The 13,011-nt window shown below is 35.1% G+C and overlaps 1 protein-coding gene across 1 annotated transcript in view; it reads right to left on the reverse strand.

Annotated features, from left to right (window-relative positions):
• The window catches only part of nos1apa (nitric oxide synthase 1 (neuronal) adaptor protein a), a 102,037-nt gene that overhangs the window by 8,198 nt on the left and 80,828 nt on the right, over positions 1–13,011 (reverse strand). Inside the window, exon 8 of the mRNA XM_051112383.1 lies at positions 883–1,044. Coding sequence (XP_050968340.1) covers positions 883–1,044 — 162 coding nt within the window. The remainder of the gene's footprint in view (positions 1–882; positions 1,045–13,011) is intronic.

The following is a 13,011-nucleotide window of genomic DNA, read 5'->3' on the forward strand; positions in this document are numbered from 1 at the left end:
ATGAATTGATCAAAAGTGACAGTAAAGACTTACAAAAGACCTATTTAAAGTAAATGCTGTTCTTTTGAACTTTTATCAATAAAACAATTTTGAAAAAGTACAATGCCTTCAAAAATATTTAATCACTGTTTTCAACATCAATAATAATAAGAAATGTTTCTTGAGCACCAAATCAGCATATTTGAATGAGTAATGACAGTTTGCCGTCGCAGGAATAAATTACATTTTACATTGTATTAAAATAGAAAAGCTGTTTTAATTTTGTGGTAATATTTCACAATATTACCATTTTTAAACAAATACAAGCAGTCTTCATGAGAAAAAAAAAAATCTTACTGACCTTAAACATTTGATGTAAAATTTTAGTTAAAATAAATTGTTGTAGAAGCAGTAGGATTTAGGCAATTTTTTTCTTGTTGTGGTTGTTACTGTTGTGTACATTTTTATGGGATAGTTTTCATTTTTGGGTGAACTACCGCTTTACACAACAACATCAACAACCACCAGAAAATAGCCTAAATCCCACAAACTCTACACTGTAAAAACAATTTGTTGAGTCAACTTAAAATAATCTGTAACCTGGCTGCCTTAAAACTTTAAGTTCAGTCAACTGAAAAAAAGTTTATTCAACTTGAAATGTTAAATTATACTAAGTGACAACTTTGATATTTGAGTTGAATCAACTTAAAATTTGGCTGGGTTAGTTACCCATCTATTACATTTAGCATAAACTTATTTTAGTTCACTGAATTTAAAATTTTAAGGCAGCAGGGTAACAAATTATTTTAAGATGACTCAACAAATTGTGTTTTTTATGTTTTACAGTGTACAAGTCTATTAAATGTCCATTTAAAGTGCAGTGTTGCATTTACTCCATCTCACCTGGGCCACGGCCACCTGTGTCTGCTGCTGCTGCTGGGTGAGCTGCTGCTGGAGCAGCTGGAGCTGGTGGTGCACAGACAGGGGAGTGCTGGCCGGCAGCTGACTGCCTGAAGGAAGCAGCAACTTAGGGGAAGCCAGGAGAATGTTGGGCTCTTCAGAGGGCTGGGGAAAAAGAGAGAACAGTTGTTTTGTCGTTCGGTAATTAATCTACATGTTCACGATCGAGAGTATCAAAAAAAGTCTTCTGAAGCCATACAATAGCTTTTTGTGAGGATAAGCAGAATAAATTGAAAAGGCATTAAAAACACAATAGAGAACTGACAAGGGCCTCAGACAATGACCAAAATAACAATACAAACTAGTTAGTCAGTAATTAGTGTGGAACCAACTCCATTGCAGCTCCTGTACTGCATGCTAGCTATTAGAAAACAATGCACCTTTCTGACCAGCTCTGTGGTCAAAGATGTCTCTTTGCCGGCCCCTACTGAGGCTCGGATATTAATTACAGTTGCACTTGCAGTCGGTGTAGCTGTGCAAACAAACAGAGCTCAGAGGGGTGGGAGGCAGTCAACTGTGACAAATTGTTAGTTTTACCCTACACGGCCAACTTATTTATACCCCGGTCAGGATGAAAATATGGTAATGCCAGCTGTCAGATATTGACCTCCCACGTACAGAATGAGGGACTGTGTATGAAAGCCACAGCAGCAGCGGCCAGAGATAAGACTGATTTTGGCTGAGATTGATGTGCTGCAAAGGGCCCTTTGAAATATTCAGGCATTGCCTCGTGCTGAATCACTAAACGGATGGCTAGACACACCAAACCAGACCTCAGTCGTCTGAAAAATCGAACATGAGCATCTACTTGACATAAAACTGATATGGACCCCCTAAAGCATGTATTTCAAGTGTCATTTTTTTCTCTCTCTCTTTTCCCCCCGAAGTTAAAATGTTCTCTTATCCCAGTTTGATGTGACAAGAAGCCTGTTCAGAAGATGATTTGGTTGTACTTCAAAGCTCTGCTTTTGGAGTGGTCTGACAACACATGATTGACAGTTTTAGGCAGGACTACCTGATTGTACAAACAATGGAAAACAGAGCAGGTCAGAAAGGGTAGATGAGGTGAAAAAGCAATTTACGTTATTGACTAACTGTGCACATTTTGAAAAGTAATCATGATTTATCATAATTCACCCTAAAATTGATTCCATTTATAAGATAATATTTGTAGTTTTCAGGCAATTTTTTTATCCCATTTAAAAAAAAAAAAAAAAAAAAAAACAAAAAACGCACTACTGATTAAAAGTTTTTTTTTTTTTAGGTATGAAAGCCCGTTTCTGCCACTGATTAAAAAAAAAAAAAAAAAAAGGTATTTGCAATTTTTTTTCTTAAAATTCTGACTTTATCACAATTGCAACTTTACATCTCGTAACTTCATAACTTACTTCATTTCCCAGAATTGTGACAAACAATTGCGAGTTATACAGTCATTGCTGCGTGATATAAACTCACAATTCTGACTTTCTTTTTTAGAATTGCGAGTTTATATCTTGCAATTGTGACTTTTCTCAGAATTGTGAGATATAAACTTGCAAATGTGAGTTATAAAATTGCAATTCTGAGAAATTAAGTTGCAATACTAAGAAATGAAGTCAGAACTGTGACCTTAGAATTTAGTTCAGTATCTCACAATTGTGACTTTTTAGAATTGCGAGTTTATATCTTGTAATTCTGACTTTTTTTCCTCAGAATTGTGATATAAACTTGCAAATGTGAGTTTGACAATTGCAAGATATAAATCTGTAATTCTAAAAAGTCATAATTGCGAGTTTTAACCTCATAATTTCCAGATATAAACTGATAAATTTTGAGAAGATAACTCGCAATTGTGACTTTTTTCCTCAAAATTGAGATACAAACTCGCCATTCTGTGAAATTAAGAAAAGAATTGTGAATTTTTTTCTCAGAATTGCAAGTTTATATCTCGCAATTGTGACTTTTTTCCTCAGGATTACGATATAAACTCGCAAAACTGAGAAATGATGTTGCAATTCTAAGAAACGAAGTCAGAATTGTGACTTTTTCTCAGAATTGCAAGTTTATATCTCGCAATTGTTACTTTTTTGCTTAGATTTGAGATATAAACTCACAAAACTGATAAATTAAGTTGCAATTCTAAGAAATGAAGTCAGAATTGTGACTTTTCTCAGAATTGGAAGTTTATATTTTGAAACTATTACTTTTTTTTTTGCTCAGAATTGAGATATAACTTAAAAATTGAGAAACAAAGTTGCAATTCTGAGAAATAGTCAGAATTGTGACTTTTTTCCCTCAGAATTGCAAGTCTGTACTGTATCACACAATTGTGACTTTTTTTGTCTCAGAAATCCGAGTTTTTATCTCGCTATTCTGCCTTTGTAACATGCAATTGCGAGTTATTAAGTCAGAATTGTATGACATAAAATCACAATTCAGAGAACATACCAGTCTTTCCTCCCTCTCAAAACTGGACTTTATAACTCGCAATTGTGAGTTTATATCTCGCAATTCTAACTTCATTACTTAGAACCGCAAGTTTATATCTCACAATTCTAAGAAAAAAAGTCAGAACTGTGAGTTTGTATTATGTAATTCTGAGAAAAATGTAAAAAAAAAAAAACAAAACAAAAAGAAAAAGTTGCAATTACTTTTTTTTATTCAGTGGCGGAAAAGGGTTCCATAGCAAGGACACATTAACGAAAGGTGAAAGTACACTTTTTCATTGTTTTTTTTCAAACAAATTCTTTCCGTTAACTGTCCATTCAAAAAAATACTGAATTCTGAAGGATCATGACACTAAAGAGTGAAGTAATGCTGAAAATTCTGCTTTGCCATCAAAGGATAAATTACACTCTAAAATATATTAGTGAATGAGGTCTATTATTTCCAGACAGGATGACGCTAGTGGCAGAGAAAGCACATTTTACCTTTAAACAATTCATGATCAAATGGCAAAATAGACTTTAATATATTCCCAGAAAACCATGCATCCAGTGAAAGGGGCTTTTACTTAAGATTGATGTCAAATAAGATTGCGGCCAGTATATTGAAAAAGATGTTCACCTCGCCTTCTCATGTTTTTCATTTCTCACATATTGGCTGAGCGGTGGTTCAGGTCGGCTGATGAGGATTTCCTTCTGTGTGTCTACTGACAGCTGTTTATTTGGGCAGCGCTGCAGAATGGCATGTTGTAAACAACACCTGCTCTCACAGACGCCTCACACTGAATCCACCTCAGCCGCAGAGACCGGTGACATCCCCTGAATTCATAGCTTGAAAAATCTGCATAGCGTGTCTGGGGAAAACGTTCTGTGAATTATATTACTGCTCATCTTATGATATAAACTGAAAAATTGAAGATAAGCATGACTCTGCTGCTGATAAAATATTTGCTACTTTTGTGCCGTCCAAGTTTGAAGTTGTCACATCACGGAGCATAAATCATGGATCAAATCATTTGTTATGAACAGAGTGTTTGGACTGAGCACACTGTAAGTGTCAGAAAAACGAGCACAGAAAGAAGTTTGGACGGGCTTAATGAATATTTTCTTAATGAATTAGCACATTCTTAATAAATGATTCATTGATGAATATATTTTACAGACTTCAAATTGTACAGCTCAACAAATGCTGCAGAAACAGATCCCTGATGTGTGAGACAAACTAAAAGTTCTCTTCATTAGCTGAGAGACATGAGATAAAACCGACAATATAATTAAAACCGAATGTAGATTAAAAAACAAAACAAAAAAAAAAAAACTACTTTTACTGTATGAAGTAGCCATTTTTCTGGTATTTTACTTAAAATTAGGCAAATTATCTAAAAAAAAGATTTCTTTACAATATGATAATGGGGTCGGCATTAAGCAAATGTGCATACAGCATTACGTTTGCCAAAAGCAAAGATATAATATTTACAACTAGTCTTTATTGCATTCATTTCCATACTGAACTGAGATATGTCTTCTACATATATTAATCATCTAAAGCTGTTTACATTGCAAAGTTGGCACAGAAACCATGTTGCGGGTTGGATTTTTGTGCACAGCTGTCAGAAAACAAGACATGAGCGAATATGACAGCAATGAAGTTTATGACTGTTCTAATTTGATATTTCATTTATGCAGAGCTTAAGCTTTTGCTGCTTAGCAAGCACCAGCATTTCCTTGTGGAAATGCAAATACAGTTTTATCCATGATGGTTATTGGAATATTTCCATCACTCCATGGGGAATAATTACACTATCATCTGTTCTCAAATCTGTACTGTTTTTTTTTTTTTTTTTTTTTTTTTGCTGTGTAACAAAAAATACAATGCAGAGCAGTCTTTGGTAAATGGTTGAAGAAAACACATCTGTTAAAAAGTATCAAGGGAAACAGCGTTCATTTGAGTGCTTTCAATTAACCGCTGTAGAAAAACCTAATTAGTTTCATCTGTGATTATGTGATGGATGTGTAATCAACAACAGCTACTAAAAGCTTGTAGTGCTATTTTAGTGATCATCACCAGGATCCATAAACACCTGAAGTTTTGGTCTGGGTTAAATATAGGCCTACAGTGGAAGAAAAAGGTCAGTGAGGAGGAATATGGAAACGTCTGTCATGCTGCAGAAACTCAACTCCCTAAAGGCCGTTTCACATGGGATGCTTTGTGAAGCGGTAAAACCGCCGCACATGTTCGCTTGTTTCTCTAGTTGGCAGTTCTCATGTGGTGGTTAGAGGCTGATGTTTCCCAGAAGATTCTGTGTGAAGACTTTCAATGCAACAGAATGAAAACAATCAGTTGTGCTCATCTCTAACGTCAAAGTATAACATAAAAAAGGGAAAAAATGAAATTACAAAGAAAAACTTGTAAAGAAATTGAATGCCTAAGAAGCAGTGTGAACATATGTGACTAAATAATACAGCAATCTATGGCGTACACTGGTATTACAGTACAAATTACCTCATTATATTTTATTAGATTACCGCATGCCTGTAGAGTAAAGCCACTGGTGGAGGATGGTTATTAAATAATCTTATAATTATACAGGTGCTACAGCTTACATCTCCACATTTTCTGAAATGTCACAGCAGAGGCCTTGGACTTTTCTACAACAGCTGTCTTCAGTTCAGAATTTTTCAGACCTTAAAGGAGAAGTCCAATTCAAGAACAACAACTTACAAATAATTTACTCACCCCCTTGCCATCCAAGATGTTCATGTCTTTCTGTCTTTTGAAACTGTGTTTCTTGAGGAAAGCATTTCAGGAGTTTTCTTCATATAATGGTGCCCCGATTTTAAACGTCCAATATGAGAAAAAAAAAAAAAGACCAATCGTTTCGCTTGGTAAGACCCTTCTTCCTTGGCTGGGATCATTTAGAGCCCTTTGCAGCTGCATTTAAACTACATTTTGGAAGTTCAAAATCAGTGCACCAATGAACTCCATTATATGAAGAAAAATCCTGAAATGCTTTCCTCAAAAACCATAATTTCTTCACGACTGAAGAAAGAAAGACATGAACATCTTGGATGACAAGGGGGTGAGTACATTTTTTGTAAATTGTTGTTCTGAAAGTGGAGTTCTCCTTTAAGGTGGAGAACAACAAAAGGAAGTTTATGCTCTTATTTTCTTTGCTTTATGGCAATGTTAATCCATTATTACGGTAGCTGCTAAATGTTTTTCAGCTGAAAGTTCATACAGTGTAACTGTAAGAAACTCATGTTTCGAATCTATGAGTTTTGTTTTATACAGACTTTGTGTTGCATTGCCAGACTTTTGACAACCAGTATAAAGTGTTTTCCACTTTACAGCTTCCCCTACACAAACTTCCAACCTAGACATTTCTGTCCATCCACATAAAAAAAGTACAGACTGTTTTCCACAGATACACTACTGTTCAAGTTTAGGGTTGGTAAGATTTTGTTTGTTTGTTCGTTTCTGAAAGAAGTCTCATGTTCACCAAAGCTGAACGTATTTGATCAAAACACATTAAAGCAGTAATATTGTAAAACATGACTACAATTTAAAATAACTGTTTTCTATAATAAAATATCATTTCTTTCTGTGATGAAAAGTTAAATTAATAATATTTAATAATATAATAATATTTCTTATTATCAATGATGAAAACAATTGTGTTGCTTAAAGGATTAGTTCACTTCAAGATTTAAATATTTTCTGATAATGTCATCCAAGATGTTCATGTCAGTCTTTCTTCAGTTGATAAGTAATTAAGGTTTTTGAGGAAAACATTCCAGGATTTTTCTCTATGTGGTGGACTTCAATGGGAATGGGTTGAAGGTCCAAACTGTAGTTTCAATGCAGCTTCAAAAGACACGATCCCAGCTGTGGAATAAGGGTATTATCTAGCAAAACGATAAAAATAAAAATGAAAATGATATACTTTTTAACCACAAATGCTTATCTTGCATGAACGGAACCTTACGCACTACGTAGTCATGCACAAGTGACGTAGGTGGAAGTATCAACCCAGTGTTTACAAAGTGAACGTGGAAAGAAAGTCAAATGCCCTTTACAAAAAAAAGGTAAAACAAGGGTGTTGGATGATTTTGAAATTAGAGGAGAGAATGAGATGCAGTTTTTCGCCCCCCCCCCTACCTTTCTGAACCGAAGTACACAGACAAACAACTAACCGCACATCACCTTTCCTATGTGATTACACAATGCGTAAAGACGCACATGCACATTGCAGCGTTAATGAAAGACAAGCATTTGTGGTTAAAAAGCATGATGGATCGTTTCGCTCGATAACACCCTTATTTCTCGGATGGGATTGTGTAGAGCCCTTTCAAGCTGCATTGAAACTGCAGTTTGGACCTTCCGCCTGTTGGCCACCATTGAAGTCCACTATATGGAGAAAAATCCTGGAAGGTTTTCCTCAAAAACCTTTAATTTCTTTTCAACTGAAGACAGAACGACATGAACATCTTGGATCTTGGATGTGGTCTCTTGTTTGGTGCACACCAGGATTCGGATGGCAGCATTCACACTTATTAAAATGGACTGCGCTAACAGAGCAACCGCACCAGAGGTCGTTTTAATTGAACCAAACATGACAAGTATGAACACACCCTTATTTAAATTAAACTTCTGAAAAGTAGTATAGAACAGTGTTTTATACTATACTCAAAAGTTCTGCTTCCAGACATAAAATTGTCAGGAAGTGAGCTATTCAAATTGGAACAGCTGCTTTTGAGCCAGCTCTTACTATTTTTGTGTACAATACCCATCAGACAGTCAGTGAACGTACTGTGAGGCTGAGATTATTAAGACACCTACTAGTCAGAAGACATCACCGGAAAGTTTGCAGAGTCTCAAAGTATATATCGACTTTACAAAGCAGATAAGCTGACTGTTATCCTGGGCAAAAAACGTTGATTCCTACATGTATCCTTCTAAACATCAAAAAACTTCTTATCTAGCACGTAAAGCAAAGATGAAAATGTGCTGAGGTCTCTGATAGTCCAGGATGGATGTTCTGTACTTGAAAGCAACGCATTTAAAAGTGGATTACATCTAACAACAAACTAATCCACCTTTGCCTGAGAATGTCTGCACATGAAAAAGAAAATATGCTGAGCATTACAACATAAGCCTTTTTCTAGCACATGATTACTATGCTGGTCTTTTTGATAATTGGCGAAACAATCCAGGAGTCTTGCAGTGCTGGATATTCATTATACAAGAAACAAACGTAAAGACCTGAATGTAAATAAGGTGTTTTTTTTTTTCAACATTGTTTGATATTCCAGTCAGACACAGAACGACACACATCGAAACACACTCAGCAGCACGTGAAATACAACGAGCTTGGGAGCAAAATGCTATAACTCATGTCTAGACTAGACACATTGCCTCTCCTGAACCTGTGCAATATGTCGAGCTTTCTGAATATGAGAAGTGACGGTTGTGCCCTAGAGAGAGCACTGAGCCCTTGAGGGTAAACGAGGGTAAAAGAGCAATGTTCAGCTCACAGCTGGGCTGAGAGAGATTTGCTAGCGGCCACACAAATGCCCTCATTGCGTTTCTGCTCAGGGCTTTCTGCTAGGCAGATTGCTGCCTCCTGTTTATTGACTATTTTTTTTCTGAGATGTCCTTGACGGCGTTAGAGACGTAAAGAGGGAATTATTGCCCCGTTACACAAATTTGCTTTCTTGCTTCTGGGTTTCTCAGACAAGAAACATTTAGTGATGGCATTGAGAAGCACATTATGAAATGTAAAAATGTTGACATTTGGTTGCAAAACGTACTACTTTCATAGTAAACGCAAAAACATTTTATGTATATATGGGTCATTCTACAGAATTGGTCCAGAGTTGGAAACGTCTTGAAAAAAAATGTCTTTTTCCAAAAACAAATGTATGTATGCAAATTGTATAACATCCAAGGTACACATTTCTAGTTACTGTGCAGTCATTTCTCATATTGTATTTTTTAGAAAGTTTCAGAGTATTTGTCCTCTCCCCAAATTTGTCACTACTGAAACACAGCAATTTATATATGCTATTTTAGTAACACTTTTCAGAGGTAAATCAATAATTACATTTTTAACAGTATTTCAAGTGTAATTTATGAGATTTGCTGTATTTTGAATCCCATTTTTCTTTGTGAAAGCCAAAAAGTTGATTATACTGATTTCAAAGTTAAGGATTCATCAGTTTGAATATACATTGAATCAAATACTACCATAACATCTTAGTTGATAATTCATTATACTTCATTTTTGACAAAACATCACGTTTTGGTAGTGACAGCACATTTTCGGTAGCGACAGCAATGCTTTGGTAGCGACCACATCACATTACAGAATTTTAACTTACATACTAAAACACTACTAAAACATACTAAAATATTAAAATTAGCATAACTTTACAAAAAAATTGTTTATTTCCCCCAAATATGAGGATTATGTGTTCCCTTTTGTCACTAACGGAGCAATGATGACATGTTTCGGTTGTAACTGTTTCGTAGTGACAAATTTATGGAACAACAACCAAAGAAAACAAAAAAATGTTACTACCAAAAGTCCACCAAATGTCTCGGTCGTGACTGTTTCGGTAGTGACAATTTAAGATACTTTTGAATCTAGCTCCAAGATGCTAATCAGCACATGAGCACAGTTCTGCACAGATCTGTAGTGACATTCCTTAAAGTTACACACAGATTTTTCAGAATTTTTAAACACATTTAACCCAAATTGATGGGGTCTATCTACTCACCATGTAGCTATGAGAGAGATACATGAATATTTCCTGATCATCATCTTTTTTTTTTTTTTTTTTACTACACATGAAGTTTCATAATTTACACAGAAAATATATAAAAAAATTTTTTTGATACTTTAAATACTTGATGATTTTATATATATTAAGCTTACTAATATTTTAAATATTATTGTGGGTTTCAATAGATAATAAAAGGATCTTAGTAAACATCTAATATTTGAATACTTAAATGCTTTTTAAATGTGTTTTTTTGGTTGTGGGACAGTAGTTTGGATCAACATCAGCTTTACTGATTATAACGGGGGAGTTTTTGAGTGCTTAAACTCATGCTAGACTGAATTTAGCCCGCTTTGCCCGCTTTTTGTATATAATTTATTCACAGTTTGAATAACCATAGAAATGAAAGCATTATAGTTAGTAACATGCTAAAAATATTTGGTACTTTTGGAAGCCTATTTCTGCCATTGAATAAAAAAAAGAAAAGAAAAAAAAAAGTAATTGCAGCTTTTAATTTTATAATTATGATTTTTTTTCTCACAATTGGCAGTTTACATCTTGCAGTTCTGACTTTTTTTCTCAGAATTTCATGATATAAAGTCGCAATTGCAATTTATATAGTCAGATTTTTAAGTTATAAACTCACATCTCTCTTTTTTCCTCAGAATTGGACTTCAGAAATTGCAATTATGAGTTTATATCTCACAATTCTGAGAATTGCCAGAATTGTGAGGAACAAAAAGTCAGAATTACGAGATATATAATCGTAAAAAAAAAAGTAAGAATTGAGCTAAAAAGTTGCAATTACCTTGATTAATTTTTTTTTTTTTCAGTGAGTACCATATGTGCTTGCCTAAAAAAGATGGTGTTATGATGTGCATGTTAATAAATTACACTAACATTAGGCCAATTTTAGCTTTGCACTGGAGTTGGAGCACGTACACGTCACGCTCCAGATGCTGTGCAAGTGCTCAGGACAGCAGGACATAGCAGTGAATCAGACGTAACAAAAAAAAATAAAAATAAAAATAAAAAAAGATATAAATACTGTTCAGTTTCTCGCACAAACTGATTGTTTTGTGTCTTAGGACATCAGTGTATCGTCACGAGTCACAGGGTTTAATTTGATTTTGTGTATGTTTTTTTTTACTCTCAAAGATTTGGTAGCCATTGACTGCCATTATATGACTGACAGACTGCAATGGTTTGAGTTAAAAATCTTTGTTTGTGTTCTACTGAAGAAACAAAGTCACCTACATATTGGATGCCCTGTGGGCAAGCAGATAAACATCAGATTTTCATTTTTGGGTGAACTATCCCTTTAACAACCTGAGTCAGTGCTACTAAACATGAAGAACAAAAAATACTTGAACTAATAAATACAACAAACTACACCCTGAAGAGTGAAGAGCGTGTCAAAGAAGTGCTTCAAATGTGATATAAAACTACAGTAGACAACTGGCCTCATTAATAAGAAAAATCAAGAGCTCTTTAAATCAAAAGAGATCTTGAGGCTTTGCGGCCCTTGAGCTTTTCAAAGTTGAGTAGCCCTGAGGACAGGAACATGACATTGGGGACTGGAATACAATGCTGAAGGATCTTAACAGAAAAGACACTAAGGATGTAAGTGAGCACCGTTACCTTTCTCACTAACATGACAGAGTCAAGACAATAACGTCTGAAAAAAATCACAAGAGAAAACGGTGTGCATTGTTATGGTTATAACACTAAAAGTTGCCTGAGGGTACCGGCACACCCTAGACGATAATACAGCTTCAAAAAGATCAGACAAAACTACTGTGTCTATTAAAACAGTCCACATGGATTTCCTCCATTGATATGTCAGGATTTAAAGAGGATAGTACAATGACCTGAAACATCAAACAATCTCAAATAACGATGTTTTACAGCAAGTTTATAAAGGATCCCTTTTCCACTGTGGTGGTTCATTCAGCACCTTGAAAAATATACTGTAGAATGGCATTAAATATCATGAGCTAGGATGGTTGTCAGACACAGTCTGAAGGTGAATCAAAAGAGCTCCAAGCTGTTAAAGAGCTAACTAACAGTAAAGATGATTAAGTGCCACCATAAAGCTGTTGGCTTTTATTGTCTTCCACGCTTTCAAACTAATGTTAAATGTCAGTGTAACACATTAGCATATGGATAGAAGTGAATGAACCAATCATGCATTGAATAATCGTGCATCCTTTCGAAACGCGACCTAAATTTATGACTGAATGAATCAGAAAGACAAAAGGGCTTTGTTATAATGTCTGAAAGATCATTGAGAGTGAAATGCCAAAGCTTTATCAGCATTTAGACTACACGTCTGAGCATGGTCGAAGTTACTCAGTTGAATTTCATTTGTAGTTTGCCATTTTTAGACGTCTATTGTTACCTAGCAGGGTATTGATTCAATAGCTGTCTGGTTCCCAACAGTGATGGTACAGACAGCGCAAAGGCTGTTTTCTGTATGAATACTAAATCAACAGTAAGAAAAGTGTTTATTTTCTTTCTATCTGTGCATCTCTTCTCAAGGTGCTAAAACTAAACTGGCTGCAGAGGCTCTTGAAGCAGAAAGCTTTTCTTTTTCTAAGTCTGTTCTTTTATGTCTCCTCTCAGCTGCAACGAAAAAAAGTGTTTAGAGGGAAAACAAAGGGAAAGGATGCTAATTAAGGCAAAGTAAGGCCAATCTACAACCTACAGCACCACAGTGAAAGAAAGCAATGTCTAAGTGCTGTGAGCTTGCTGTTCAAATTGAATATGAATACTGGAATACTGGTAGCTGTGAAATAACACAAACATTATAAATAAGATATACAAAAATCTATATACGCGTTTAGCTCTGAGTGCATTCAAAATA

This window comes from Labeo rohita, chromosome 6 (assembly GCF_022985175.1).
Source record: "Labeo rohita strain BAU-BD-2019 chromosome 6, IGBB_LRoh.1.0, whole genome shotgun sequence".
In the NCBI taxonomy this organism is placed as follows: Eukaryota; Metazoa; Chordata; class Actinopteri; order Cypriniformes; family Cyprinidae; genus Labeo; species Labeo rohita.